The sequence below is a fragment of the Prionailurus bengalensis genome, chromosome B4, assembly GCF_016509475.1.
Source record: "Prionailurus bengalensis isolate Pbe53 chromosome B4, Fcat_Pben_1.1_paternal_pri, whole genome shotgun sequence".
Lineage (NCBI taxonomy): Eukaryota > Metazoa > Chordata > Mammalia > Carnivora > Felidae > Prionailurus > Prionailurus bengalensis.
This window is the reverse complement of record NC_057358.1, coordinates 37764194-37777350: the sequence shown is the minus strand read 5'-3', so window position 1 is coordinate 37777350 and position 13157 is coordinate 37764194. Positions and strand designations below refer to the sequence as shown.

The following is a 13157-nucleotide window of genomic DNA, read 5'->3' as shown; positions in this document are numbered from 1 at the left end:
CCCCTAAAATGGATTTTTAAATGCTTCATATGTTTTGATCAATTACAACTATTATTCTTATGGATGCTTAAATTGTCCCTTCTTTGGTCAATGGGAGCCTCTTCAGGTTAGCTCCTGAATCCCTCTAATATAATGCCAATAGTCTTTCATGGCTTCCTTGCTCTCCAGTATATTATCTTGTATATTTCCTGTCTCATTCCTGGGATAAACTGTTTCTCCAATGACCAATGATTCCTCTTAGTGAAAAATGGTATTTAGAGACCACAGTCTTGGCACGGGGCTATTTCATCAGAGTCTGGCTGCAAGGAAGACTTGCAGATCTCCCACTAGAATTCTTCCAATCTTCAAGAAGAATGTTGTTTTCTTATCAATGCAGCATCAGTATTCTCTTCCATTGCTTGTAGATTTTTCATCTGTTGCCCTTCTTTTTTTTAGTTATAAATTGCTGTTTGTTTAGTTCCATTAATATCAGATTGATTATTGTAGATTGACAATGCGTCTTTGGATCGGTGGTATTTTGGGTCCATAATTTACCAATAGTGATACACTGACATACTATGTTTCAAATAGGAATCATCCACAATTATATTTCTCAAGCAAGTTTATACATAATTCAGCTAGGAATCTGTGAATATAGTGACTCTTTTTTGTTACTACCAAGTTCTCTTTCTATTGAAGACTGGGAAAACATTATTGGGGGACCCTGGGGGACACTGACCCCCATTGAAATGAATAATAGTCAATATAATTTGAGAGCCCCTGATTTAATTTGAAAAAAAGGAGGTGTTAAATGAGGGTGTTTCTAGCACTTAGATAAGGTAAATTGGGGGCTGGAGGTATAAGGGCTTCTGGTGCCAGAGCCACATATAACCTGCCTGATAGCAAAAGAAGTCCTGTTCTCAGAAGTCTTGTCCTGATCCTGTGCAGAAGCCAGGTTCAGGTTACATTTCTACCCTCCAGAATACAGCTTAACAGGTCTCTCCCTTCATTCTCTTCTTCCTCTAGCATCTGAACATATGGCTGAATTCCCAGAACGACAATGAGAGGGAACGGGCCATGTGGTGTGCTGCCCGTATTCTTGGCTTCACTGCAAAATGGAACAACTTTGGAGTGAGCAGGAGCCTGCCCTGGAGCGTGGGCCCTCATCTCTACCCTTATGTCAAACTTGGTCACATATTACCTAGCCTCAATTACTCACCCTCACCCCACCTTCTCTCTTTCCTCCCTTTGTCTTTTTCCCTGTCCACCAATTCAATTCCATTTCACTTGGTTCAGTTTGATTCCAGCTATCTCAACAAGCAGTTACTGAATACTCACCAGGCATCATGCTAAGCGTTACAGTGGATACATAGATGACAAGACAGTTTTTCTATTTTCATGGATCTTATAGTCCACTGGGGAGAGAAGCATGCATAGAACAAACTTAAATAGAAGGCAATTACGAAAGTACAAACCAAATCTAGGAGGAATAAAAGATCAAAACACAAATGAAGTGTAAGTGAAGGGAAAGCTTCATAGAGGAGGAGACATTTGAGCTAGGCCTGAACAATGAGTGCAATATCAAGGGGCAAAGAAGAGGGACAGTGTAAGGTCATTCCAAAACTATGATCCCACAAGTTTTTAATAGCTACAACCCACCTGTCTAATTTCATTCCCGTTAACCTCACCTAGTCTTTCCTTTCATATCTCTCCTGAATCCCCGCCTCCTCTTGTTTTAACTCAGCCTAAGGGAATGGCTGGTGACTTCCCGCTCTCCTCTCCAGGTGGAGATCAAGTTCTCTCGGTTGGGGTGCTTGGTAAGGCTGCTGGCCATGCGCTGCCAGGACCCAGTGGACAACATCTGCTTCCTGTCTTCACAGGCAGTCTACAATCTCTACCGTATCCTCCTGTTGCAAAAGCGTAGGGAGAATCTCCTCTTTTCACTTCTGCTCTGGCCTCCCATTTAGGTTTGGCCATCCACCCACATACTGTTCTGGAAGAGTGAGAGCTAGGAAGTTACCTGAGCAACCTCATTTCCAATGAGGAACCTGCCCCTAGACATCTACCTATACCCTCTTGGGACAAAATAGCTACTCAGGAAACAGTTCTTTTGAATTAGTTTCTCCCCCTCTGGCTGAGCACCATACTCTGACCCTATTCTGTCTCTGCTCTGAGGCAGGCAACATGGGGGTTCCTTTGACATTAGCTCTCACCTTTCCTTATCTTACAGCTCATTCCCCTTCCCCATGGGATAAACATCTCCCCAAGCTGATTTAGTGCAGTAGGTGGTTTGGGTTGGGCAGATGGGAACCTAAGGGGAACCTAAGACACCTTTCAAGTGTCTGAGGGGTGGGGTCGGGTGTGTTTGTTTCAGAGATGCAAAGGAAAAAACAGGGCTTATGGGAAGAAGAGGGCAAGAGTGAAGTCTATAGTGCCAACGTGTTCTATAACAACACCTTTGAGATTGCCAAGGTGAGAGGGCAGGGCCAGAGACAAACTGGGAAGAGCCTGGGCCTCTAACCTACATCATATTATAGACTCCTGCGGTGGGACTCCTTTATTCCATCCCCTTTCCCATTCCATTGCTGATTGTGAACTTTTACTTTGGGGAAATTTTCAACATGCTACAGTATGCTCCCTCTTAAGCATCATGGGTCCTAATCCTTCTTTCTTACCTGTCACCCAGAAGCGTTTGCTTCACACTAATGATGCTTTTTGTAGACTCAGCCCATGCCTCAAACACATGTCATTAAGGATCTTGGTCTCAGCCCTTCTTTCCCAGCACTCTGCCCCTGACCTGTGAGCCCCTCGGTACATCTGAGGTCAGTATTTTCTCCCTCCCATTCCCAAAGACTCTGTTCCCAGTGAAAGGGTCTTCTAGGAGCTAGGCAGACAGCACAGGCCTAGGACAAAAGCACATCATGTTCCCAAGAGAAGGTCTCTCCTCCTACCCCAACCAGGAAGGATGGCACAGGCTACCTCAAGCAGGAGGCCTTGGGTGCAGGCGGCCTGATGCCACCCTTACAGGCATTTGCAGAGTACTTCACCGAGATGCAGCTCACCCACCTGGTGCTGACGGCCATGGAGGGTCTGACTGACAGCAAGGCCACGGTGTCTCTGGCAGCAGCCCAGCTGATGAGTGCTGTCATGAAAGAACGGGGCAGAGATATGATAAAGGTAGTGTGGTGCTGTGGTGGGAGCTCTGTCATGCACGCCAGGAGCCTGGGCTCTCTGCTGGCTCTATTCCAAACCAGCTGAAGGGCCTTGGGAAGTCCCTTTCCTTGTAGGCCTTAATTCACTCACCTCTAACATGTAGGCTTGGGCTGGATTTACTCTGTGGTCCCACTGAGCTTGGACATCTGTAATTCTGAGCTCAGGGCTGGTTCTTCAGAGAAAGACAACCACAAGCAGTGGTGTGGGCAGCTGCAGGGCCTAGTGGCCGAAGCACAAGGAAGCATTGAAGGGGGGATTCACTCTGATTCCCAGGGAGGGGGTGGTCAGGGGGCTTAGATTTCTGTGAAGGTAAGGTTGTGGATTGCAAACTAGCAAGCTCATGGAATGACTGACCTTTGAGTACATTTTCTTTCAGGATAATGTGTACAAACAGGAAGGTTTTGCCTAAAAATCCACATTTCCCGCCTCACTGAGAAAAACTTTTAAATGAGGTCACATAGGGCAATTCTTTGAGTGGCCACTGTCCCTTTTATATATGGCACGGGCTCTCTAGACCTTCCTATCTCTGAATCCCCTGACACCTATTGCCTTCACTCACTTATGTGGCTTGCCTGGCCTAGGTGCCAGAAATGGAAGGATACTTCTGAGGGTGTCCTTGAGGTATTACAATAAAACGGACTTGGCAGCGGGCCATAAACTAGGAATCTAAGGGCCAGATGAGAGTCTATGGTACCCCCACATTCAATGCAAACTGTTCCTGCAGTTTCAGGGGTTTCAAGTTGATCTCAGTGGGGAGAAGAAGCCCTGAAGGGTGTATAGGGCTTTTGTCTCCCTTCCAGAGCCTTTTGTGTCTCCCGAATCACCTAGGAGTAACTCTCTGGACTTTGGGCTGCAGGCAGACATCTGTCCTAGTGGACATTGGTGCCAGCTTCTGGAGTTCCTTTTGTCACCCATGCTGGTCCAGCCTCTGGTACCCTAGAATTCTGCCTTAAGAGTCACTGGCAGGATTGCAAGTAGCCCCTTGAGTCAGGGAGTTGGTAGGTAGGAAGGAAGGGGGAAGGTAGCAAGGAAACACTTGCTGAGACTCTTTTGGCTCTTCCCTATAGATTGAAGAAATTGTGGAGGGGATTGTGGGACGGCTCAACTTACAGCTGGAGCCCAACACGAAGGAGGAGACAATGCGGGCCATGTGCTTGCTGGCTGGCAACAACACCCACAGGGTTGTGCCCATGCTGCTCAACAAGACCCTGCCTTGGGACAGGTACCCCTCTCATGGCCTGGGAACACAGTCTCCAGCCCAGTACACCCTCCCCTGCCTCAGCCCAAGCCCAGCCCAAAAATCAATGCATTGGGATGCTTTCTCTTTGACACCAATCACACTTCCTGTCTGCGTTCTCTGGCCAAGTCTAGACCCTAACAACTGGCCCTTCAAAGGCCCAAGACCAGACTAATCCTAGGAGCTTGGTCACTAGGGCCTGTGACATAGCTGCCCCTGGGTCCTGCAGAACCAATCTGGCCCTTTGGAAGGCATTTGGCACCCGGCGAGAGACCACAATCAGCGTCCTGCAGCTGCTCATAGGCATCCTGGAAAAGCTCCACTCCAGAGAGGAATCTAGGGAGATGGCCTTCCAGCCTGTGGCGGTCAGCATGGGAGCAGGGGAGCCGAGGACTTCCTGTTCTGGGACTTGGGGGCAGAGCTGAAGGTCAAGAGCTGCAGGGTGGGACCAGGTCTTAGAGGAGCAATCACTAATACTGTACATTTGATTTACACTTGTACCTCCTCTTGGTACCTGTATATCTAAGAACTGCATGTTGCAGAGAGAGCAGGGATTGATCACATTTTATGGACAAGGAAACTGATGTCTAAAGCTAAGCAGCTTTCTCTGTCTCCTGATTCTGGGGCTGGTACTCCTTTTCCCAGGGGCTGGGGTGTGGCATGGGGGTTAGAGGCAGAAGAGGTTTGGTTACCAGGGATGGACAAAGTATTCCCCAAATCCTTTTCTCCTAAAAATGTTAGAGTTGCTTCCAATTTTGTTTTTGATGTCAAGAGAGTGAAGAGAAAGCAGATTGCCTGTGTATGGCCCCCTTATTTTCCTAGGGAAGAGTGGTAGGCTTTCAGTTCTTAGATGCTTCTTATAAGCCTGAGTTAGAGTGAGCTGTGCCCTTTGGGCAGTGATAGGGAGGGCAGGGTGTGGGACTCAGTGTGTGGGGCTGTGGGACCATTTTATGTCTTTATCCACCATCTGCCAGGTGACATGTGCTTTGTGTGAGATGCTGTCAGGGTCCCTGTGCCAGGAGGCTGTCCAGGAGCTCTACCCCCGGCTGTTGCTGGCTATACTGCATCATCTCTACTGGGTGATTGAGCAAAACGTCCCCCAGAAGATGGTGGTCTACAACAGGGAGGAGGGCCCAGGCCGCAAAAGCAAGCCCTTTGATCCTACTAGGTAAGCCCAACAGCCTTGTGACGGACAGCTGGGACTAGTCCATTCCAGAGGGCCCTGGACAACTGGATGCTGGCCCCCTAGGAATGCCAAGGAAGAGAACAGAAGAGCGGAGACAGAACACGGGTGTGCGTACTGTGGTCACATGTGCTAGAATATTCTCACATATTTTCAAGCTTCTCATTTATCATCTTCTTGTATGCATTCTTCAGCTGATTCACTCAGTAGTTCATGTCCATATTCATAACTGCCCATGAAGAGATTCAACTAGATGGTAGGTGGTCGGGCAAGCCCGCATCTTTGTCATTCTCTCCATGCTGTTGTGGCATTCGAATCTGGATCACCTTTGACTTGGCTTTGTCACTAGCTTTGCTGTCTTGCACAAGTCACAACTGGGAATTCTGTTTTCTCATCTCAAAAATGGGGGCTGGACTCCTAAATATGTGGTTGTCATGCTTTTTTTTTTCTTTTAAACCTCAGGACATTCTATCCATATGGAATCTTATATAAAATGAGAAAAAATAAAACCAAAACCAAATAAAACCACATACTGATTAGGTGGGTGTGGAGTTGAAGAGATATCCTAACCCCATTCTGTGCCCCAGAGAGCAGAATTGGAAAACCATAGCACTCAGATATCTCTATAGTCTCTTTCATAGGACTCTGTGGTTAGATGAGGACCAGAGTTGAGGGAGTGGATGGGCATTTGGAAATGGCTTTCACAGAGCCATTGATTCTTGTCAGCAGGAAAGGAGAACCCAGCTACCCAAGCAGGAAACTGTCTCCTGGTTTGCAAGCACAGGATGCAGATCGGGGCATAATGCCTTGTTCATCCTTCTCTCCCTTTCTTTTCACACACCCAATGGTGGTGACCTTCAGTTGTGCCTTGGAGGTAGTGAAGCTGGTGTTCGTGGCAGCTGCATATGAAGGAGTGGTGGTCTATGCAAATCAGCATCACTGCTGGGACCTTCTGTCTAGCCCCAAGTTTTACTACATAGGGATCATGGACCTGACAAGGTGAGGCTATTTCCCCAGTAACCCTGGTACTGCTCTAGTGCCAGCCTTTAGTGGCCCCTTCCCCACCTCCCAATCCTTTGGTCTCCTGCCTTCGTGTCTTCCTTGTTCCATGCATGCTGGTCCCTTGCCACCTGCCCCCCCCCACCCCCGCCAGCAACTCTTGGCTTCCTGTGTCCCACCCCAGTGGCATTGTGAAGAACTGTGAACCTGCCATCCTGCATCGAATCCTCAACCTCATCAGGAACATCCTCTATAGCTCCAACTATCACAGGAGGATTCTGGCCAGGACTTTCTATGCACAGGTGAAGCGTGGGGAAAGGTCCACAGCCTGAGCCATTCATATCCTGGGCTGAGGAACATTTAACGGAAATGTTAAATAACTAGCCCCAGAAAGAGAAAGGATAATCTTAAGTCATTTAAAGTGGGGTCCCTTCTCTGGCACTTCAGGTGCCTGGTTAAAGGAGGCAGGAAAGCCTGAGGAGGGGGCCAGCGGCTTGTGCTCCAGAATGATCCATGGATCCTAGCACTTGACTCAAACTTCAAACCTTTTCAGCATTATCCTCTACCTCCTAAACTTAGTCTCCACCCCGTGTATACAGATCTACTACTGTGCTCAACTGGACACACACATTACCTGAGTATGGGATCTGAGGGAGGACTGAGGGAGTACTGGGTACTTATAACCTTTTCTCCATCCATAGCTGTGTCTCCTCATACCCACAGCTGCTCTGGCACCGATCAGTGGCTCAGACTGTGGGGCAAGACTTTTTGGGCAATCTAATCAAGTGGACCAACGAGCCCAACATCATTATGAAAGAAGTTGGGCTCCGTGGAATCAGTAACCTTGCATTGCACCCAGGACAAGTAAGAGTGGGGAGGACCAAATGGGAATCGAGTGCTACTCCCTGAAGAATTGGGCTTACCTCTTCAGCCCAATTCTTCTTCTCCCTGAAGAATTGGGCTTACCTCTTGGTTCTCTTAGTTACCCAGGGCATAGTACATTCCCCAACCTCTCGTCCAAGGACAGCACAACATCCAGTTTGTAGACTTACATAGACTGGCCATCAGACCTCCTAAACCCTGTGAACACCAGCCTTCTACTTCCTGGGCACATCTGGCCCTCAGATTCCCCATGTCTGTTCCTCTTAGGCACTGTTTTCTAAAAATCCTGTCCCTAGGGTGTTGCAGGATCCTCAGGTGGTGAGTGATCTCTGCCTTCTTCCAAATAGTCAGAATCTCTGAAGAGCCAGGTTCCATTCTTGCGAGACTTCCTGAAGAATGAGGCACGAGTGACAATGCAGGCAGTAAAGAGCCTACGGAACATCATCTGCTTTGGGAAGCAACAGAACACCAAGGTGGTATTTTGCAGCATCTCCAAGCAGCTGCGTCCACTCATCAATGATGTACGGGCCAAAGTTCCTAGGATCAGTTGGAAACAGTATGGGCTGGGACTGAGGATGAGCCCTGGAAACTGAGCAGAGGGTACTGGGGCAGGGCTGTGGGACTGTGGCAGAAGGCTGAAGTCACCAAGGGGTAGCAAAAAGGATACTTGGCTACCTGAAGCCATGCATAGGGTTGTCCCCAGTGCATTCTCCATTACAGACAGACCTAGCACACAGTTATCTACCTATTCTCTCACCAGGAGCCACTGAAGGAAAAAAAAAAATGGCACCCTGCTATGAAATTGGTTCTGGAGTGAAGTGTGGGGAGACAAGTCACAACTTTACCCTTCTCCCAGATAACACAGGAACCCTAGAATGCTAGGAACCTTGTCAAAAGGACTCAAAGGCTCAGGAATCTGAACTACCTACACCGATACCAATCCATTTCACATCTCAGCCTGGGACCTGGACTGTTGTCTGTCCTGTAGTTCAGTTTCCAAAGTCTATGGTATGTGGTTTAGGGTCAGATCTATGCATGGAGTGAACACAGGAGCTCATAAACAACTTTATAGGGTCACTCTCCCTAGCTCCTCCCTCTCTGTGACCTCCCTGGTTTTACAGTTCTTTGGGGCTCCCTTTTTCCAGTTGTCTCACAAGAAAGCTGGTACTTTAGTTACTCTGCAGTGCCAGGCATCTCTATGTGCCCACAACGGGGCCAAGTGGGATGATGGCAGAGGAAATAAAGCAATGGGGGCTTATCCATCCTCTTGGGGTCTCAGCTCCTTCAGATGGAGAGTAAGCTTCCCCTCCCTCAGAGTTTTGGCTCCTATAGACTCCCATGGGGCTTGTTTTGGAACTGTGACATGAGAGAATCAAGGGAAGAAAAAGAAACTTCGTGCATTAAGTAGAGGGCTTCTCTTGGAGCTGTCTGCCCAGGGTGCTTGCTTCCCAGTTTCTGGTTTCCTTGTGGGCCAGCCAGGGAGACCAGCTGGTATGAACAGATGTGCCCCTCAGCTATTGAGACTGGTGGCATCCTCCTACCCCCACAGTAGCTGGAGCGTCAGGAACCTCTTCATCTTTGGCTTCTGGGAATCTCTCTTACTTCCTTAAAGCTTAGCTATACATTAAAAAATTTAGGGGGGGGTAGGGGCACCTGGGTGGCTCAGTCAGTTGAGCGTCTGACTTCAGCTCAGGTCATGATCTCGCAGTTCCTGAGTTCGAGCCTCACGTTGGGCTCTGTGCTGACAGCTCAGAGCCTGGTGCCTGCTTCGAATTCTGGGTCTCCCTCTCTCTCTGCCCCTCCCCCACTCATTCTCTCTCTCTCTCTCTCTCTCTCTGAAAAAATAAATAAACATTAAAAAAATTTTTAAAAATTTTGGGGGTATTTATTGTCTAGCATTTAAAGGCATTTATAGGGGCGCCTGGGTGGCGTAGTCGGTTAAGCGTCCAACTTCAGCCAGGTCACGATCTCGCGGTCCGTGAGTTCGAGCCCCGCGTCAGGCTCTGGGCTGATGGCTCAGAGCCTGGAGCCTGTTTCCGATTCTGTGTCTCCCTCTCTCTCTGCCCCTCCCCCGTTCATGCTCTGTCTCTCTCTGTCCCAAAAATAAATAAAAAATGTTAAAAAAAAAAAAAGAAATAAAGGCATTTATAGTGGTAAAGTTATCAGGTTATCTTTTCTCCCATATTGCTAGAATGGAAAGTTGAGATTTATGGTCTAATCAAGAAATAGTAAACGGTTATCATGTACACAATGACAACCTGCCAGAATGAAAAGAACACTGACCCTCGGGTCATAGGATCTGGGTTCCTGGTGCTGCTTTTATGATTCACCTAGCCAGAGGAACTTAGGTAAATCTCTGTTGTTTTACCATTTGTAAAATTTTCTTCTATTATTTTGTTGCTATATCCTCTTTTTTCTCTTCTGTTCTGTCCTTTGCAATTTCTTTAGATTTATTCTCTGTGTTTCTTCATTTTTCTTTCATATTTCCCATCTCTTTGTCCACCTTGGAAGAATTTCTGGGCTGATTCTCCTCTTACTAACTCACACTTTAGCTGTGGTTATTCTGCTATCCAACCCACCTATTGAATTTTTATTTAATATTTTTTATGAAGCAGGTCCTTCCTCTTTATTTTTCTCTTCTAGTTGATGGTGTGGTATCTGAATAGCTATTACATTATTCTATAGAGACACTACCTTACTTTTGCCTGTATTTATTTATTTACTCATTTATTTATAAGTTCAAAGTTTGGAGTTTAAAAAATGTCATATCTATATCTATATCTATCTATAGATAGGTATTACAAAATCTTCTGGATGATTCAATTATACTGTCTCTAAGGTTTTGTTTACATTGTATTATTTATTTATTTATTTATTTTAACGTTTATTTATTTATTTATTTATTTTAAATTTTTTTTTCAACGTTTATTTTATTTTTGGGACAGAGAGAGACAGAGCAGGAACGGGGGAGGGGCAGAGAGAGAGGGAGACACAGAATTGGAAACAGGCTCCAGGCTCCGAGCCATCAGCCCAGAGCCCGACGCGGGGCTCGAACTCACGGGCTGCGAGATCGTGACCTGGCTGAAGTCGGACGCTTAACCGACTGCGCCACCCAGGCGCCCCAACGTTTATTTATTTTTGAGACAGAGAGAGACAGAGCATGAATGGGGGAGGAGCAGAGAGAGAGGGAGACACAGAATCTGAAACAGGCTCCAGGCTCTGAGCAGTCAGCACAGAGCCTGACGCGGGGCTCGAACTCACGGACAGTGAAATTGTGACCTGAGCCGAAGTCAGACGCCCAACCGACTGAGCCACCCAGGCGCCCCTACATTGTATTATTAATTGTATCCTCGGGTGGTGCAGGTTTTTGTTTGTTTCTCTTGTGGTCCTGGTTTTCCTGAACATTTGGTGAGTCTTGGTGGTGAGTTCTGGAAAGTTTACACTACTGACTCTTGGCCAGCCCTCTGTGAAAGTAATACCTATGACTGCAGCCCGGCTTCAGTAACTGTGGGACGTGTCCAGGGATATGTGGCCAGTAGGATGCACCAATAGCCAGTCTTTGTGGGATTCCCTGTTCTTCCTGGGTGTTGCCAGACTCGCAGGGCCCCATCCCCTCTCTCTGGTCGAGATAGCACACTCCCTGCTCTGTGGGGGTGGTATGTCTCCCTCCTGCTTGCTATTTAGCAAGGAGGATACTGGGAGGGCAGCACGGAAGGAGACACTGTGCTGTGCCCCTGGACTACCCCTCTCCGAATGACCACCCTGTCAGTTGCCCAGCATCCGCTTCTGCTCCTCACATTCAGAGCTGTTAAGCTTGGAGCATTCCCAGAACATGCCCACCTCCTCCAGCAGTCTGTTCTTGCCCACACTTTGGGCTGTGGTTTCAACTTTAATTCCAATCCTGTCTGCTGTGTGTCTTTCAGGGACATTCTAGTCCTCTGTCAGGGAGGATCCCATCTACTATTTCAGAACCATTATGGATTTAAAGAGACGTGTCTCTACTATTTCTTTCAGGGATTTGGGGCAGGAAGGGATAAGTGAAGCAGTACTCAATCACTGATCTTGAGCCAAACTACCTGGGATACTTTTTAGTTAAAGTACTAACACTGAATCATCTGTTTTGTTATTATGTTCACTGTGCAAAAAATAACAACATGTATATCTATTTTGTTAAAATGTCTGCTTCCCAAACCCTACAAGTTCAGGGACTATCTGTCTTGTCCCACCACATCTCTGTTATTTGGTGCTATGCCTAGCTCCTGAGAGCTACCCAATAAGCATTTGTTCAATTAACATAGAATATACTCTTGAAAGTGTATAGTTTAGCTGTTTATGACCGTTGTTAATTAGTACAAGCTAATATCGATTTAAACAATTTTATTCACAGTATAACTAGGATAGCTATAGGTATTTTTAAAAATTTCGCTGGGGCGCCTGGGTCGCTCAGTCCGTTGAGCGTCCGACTTCGACTCAGGTCATGATCTCATGGTCTGTGAGTTCCAGCCCCGCGTCGGGCTCTGTGCTGATGGCTCAGAGCCTGGAGCCTGTTTCCGATTCTGTGTCTCCCTCTCTCTCTGACCCTCCCCCGTTCATGCTCTGTCTCTCTCTGTCTCAAAAATAAATAAACGTTAAAAAAATTTTTTTTTAAAAATAAAAATTTTGCTGAAATTTTAGCCAAATCCTTAGCTAAATCCTTAGAAGAGAAATTAAGCTGTCAGTGTGGCCCAGGGCAGAACTGAAACTATGATCTTGGCTTCTCTAAGCCTGTGCCTTAACAGAGGGACTTACTAGCTCTGGACTCTAAGAGAATTACTCAGATACACAAACCGTGTTGTCTTTACATGGTAAACACAGTGCCATCAGGGTACTTTGGATGTGGAAATGAGATGTGGGAGTAGGGAGCCAGGCCAGGCAGGGCCAGAGGGAAAGCACAGCCGCCCATCTCCGTTTTGCTCTTCGTGGCAGGAGAGGGACCTGGTGAAGATCTCGGCCACCTCTGCCCTGGGCCACATGCTGCATCGAGTTCACAAATTCAAGCCGGGAGCCATCACCCGAAGAGAGATCTACAGTTTTCTAGTCCCGCTGCTGCTTAGCATTCAGGATAATAACACCGAGGTAGTCAAGGTACTGGCGACCTTTGTCCTGAAAGATTCCCACCCCTCCTTTTTTTGCTAGAGCAGAGCCCCCTTCCCTTTGACTCTATTTCATGAGCCCAGCCTTGGCTGTACATTTCCTGTCCACATCTTTGGTGTCATCCTTGGGGCTGGCTCTGAGCACTTTTACCCTCTCTTTTGGGTGCTATTGATCTCATCCTGATATGGTTCTGTTTCCTGAAGCTATTTATGTCCCATGTCCTGAACAAGGTCCCACGTTTTACCTGATTCCAGCTCCAAACCCTCAACTGAGCCCCCTGGGGGCTACCTTCATGGTCTTCCACTTAGCCTCCTGCCCTGGCTCCACAGAGCCATAGGAGTGAGGCTTTGGGGATCCCCTTCTCTCCATCCCATAGGCCTGTGGAGGGGCCCTGACTGAGTGGACTAAGGTGATTGGCTGGTCATCACTCACACAGACATTCCAGCACACCACCCTCAGTGATCACATCCAGGTATTGGAAGAAACGTGCAAGTACCTGGTGAGTGAGAGTCTCTGAGAAGCCAGGCCACA

General features: G+C 47.4%; 1 protein-coding gene across 3 annotated transcripts in view; it reads left to right on the top strand.

The window, feature by feature from the left end:
* LOC122473158 (maestro heat-like repeat-containing protein family member 1) overlaps positions 1–13157 on the top strand; it is an 82165-nt gene that overhangs the window by 58830 nt on the left and 10178 nt on the right. For 2 of the 3 annotated variants that reach the window (XM_043563347.1, XM_043563346.1), the window contains 13 exons: positions 1006–1110; positions 1764–1899; positions 2354–2451; positions 3007–3156; positions 4260–4414; positions 4659–4794; positions 5404–5597; positions 6474–6611; positions 6796–6913; positions 7335–7475; positions 7841–8014; positions 12459–12617; positions 13003–13125. In XM_043563347.1, coding sequence (XP_043419282.1) covers positions 1006–1110; positions 1764–1899; positions 2354–2451; positions 3007–3156; positions 4260–4414; positions 4659–4794; positions 5404–5597; positions 6474–6611; positions 6796–6913; positions 7335–7475; positions 7841–8014; positions 12459–12617; positions 13003–13125 — 1827 coding nt within the window. The remainder of the gene's footprint in view (positions 1–1005; positions 1111–1763; positions 1900–2353; positions 2452–3006; positions 3157–4259; positions 4415–4658; positions 4795–5403; positions 5598–6473; positions 6612–6795; positions 6914–7334; positions 7476–7840; positions 8015–12458; positions 12618–13002; positions 13126–13157) is intronic. The other variant, XM_043563345.1, reaches the window with a different exon arrangement.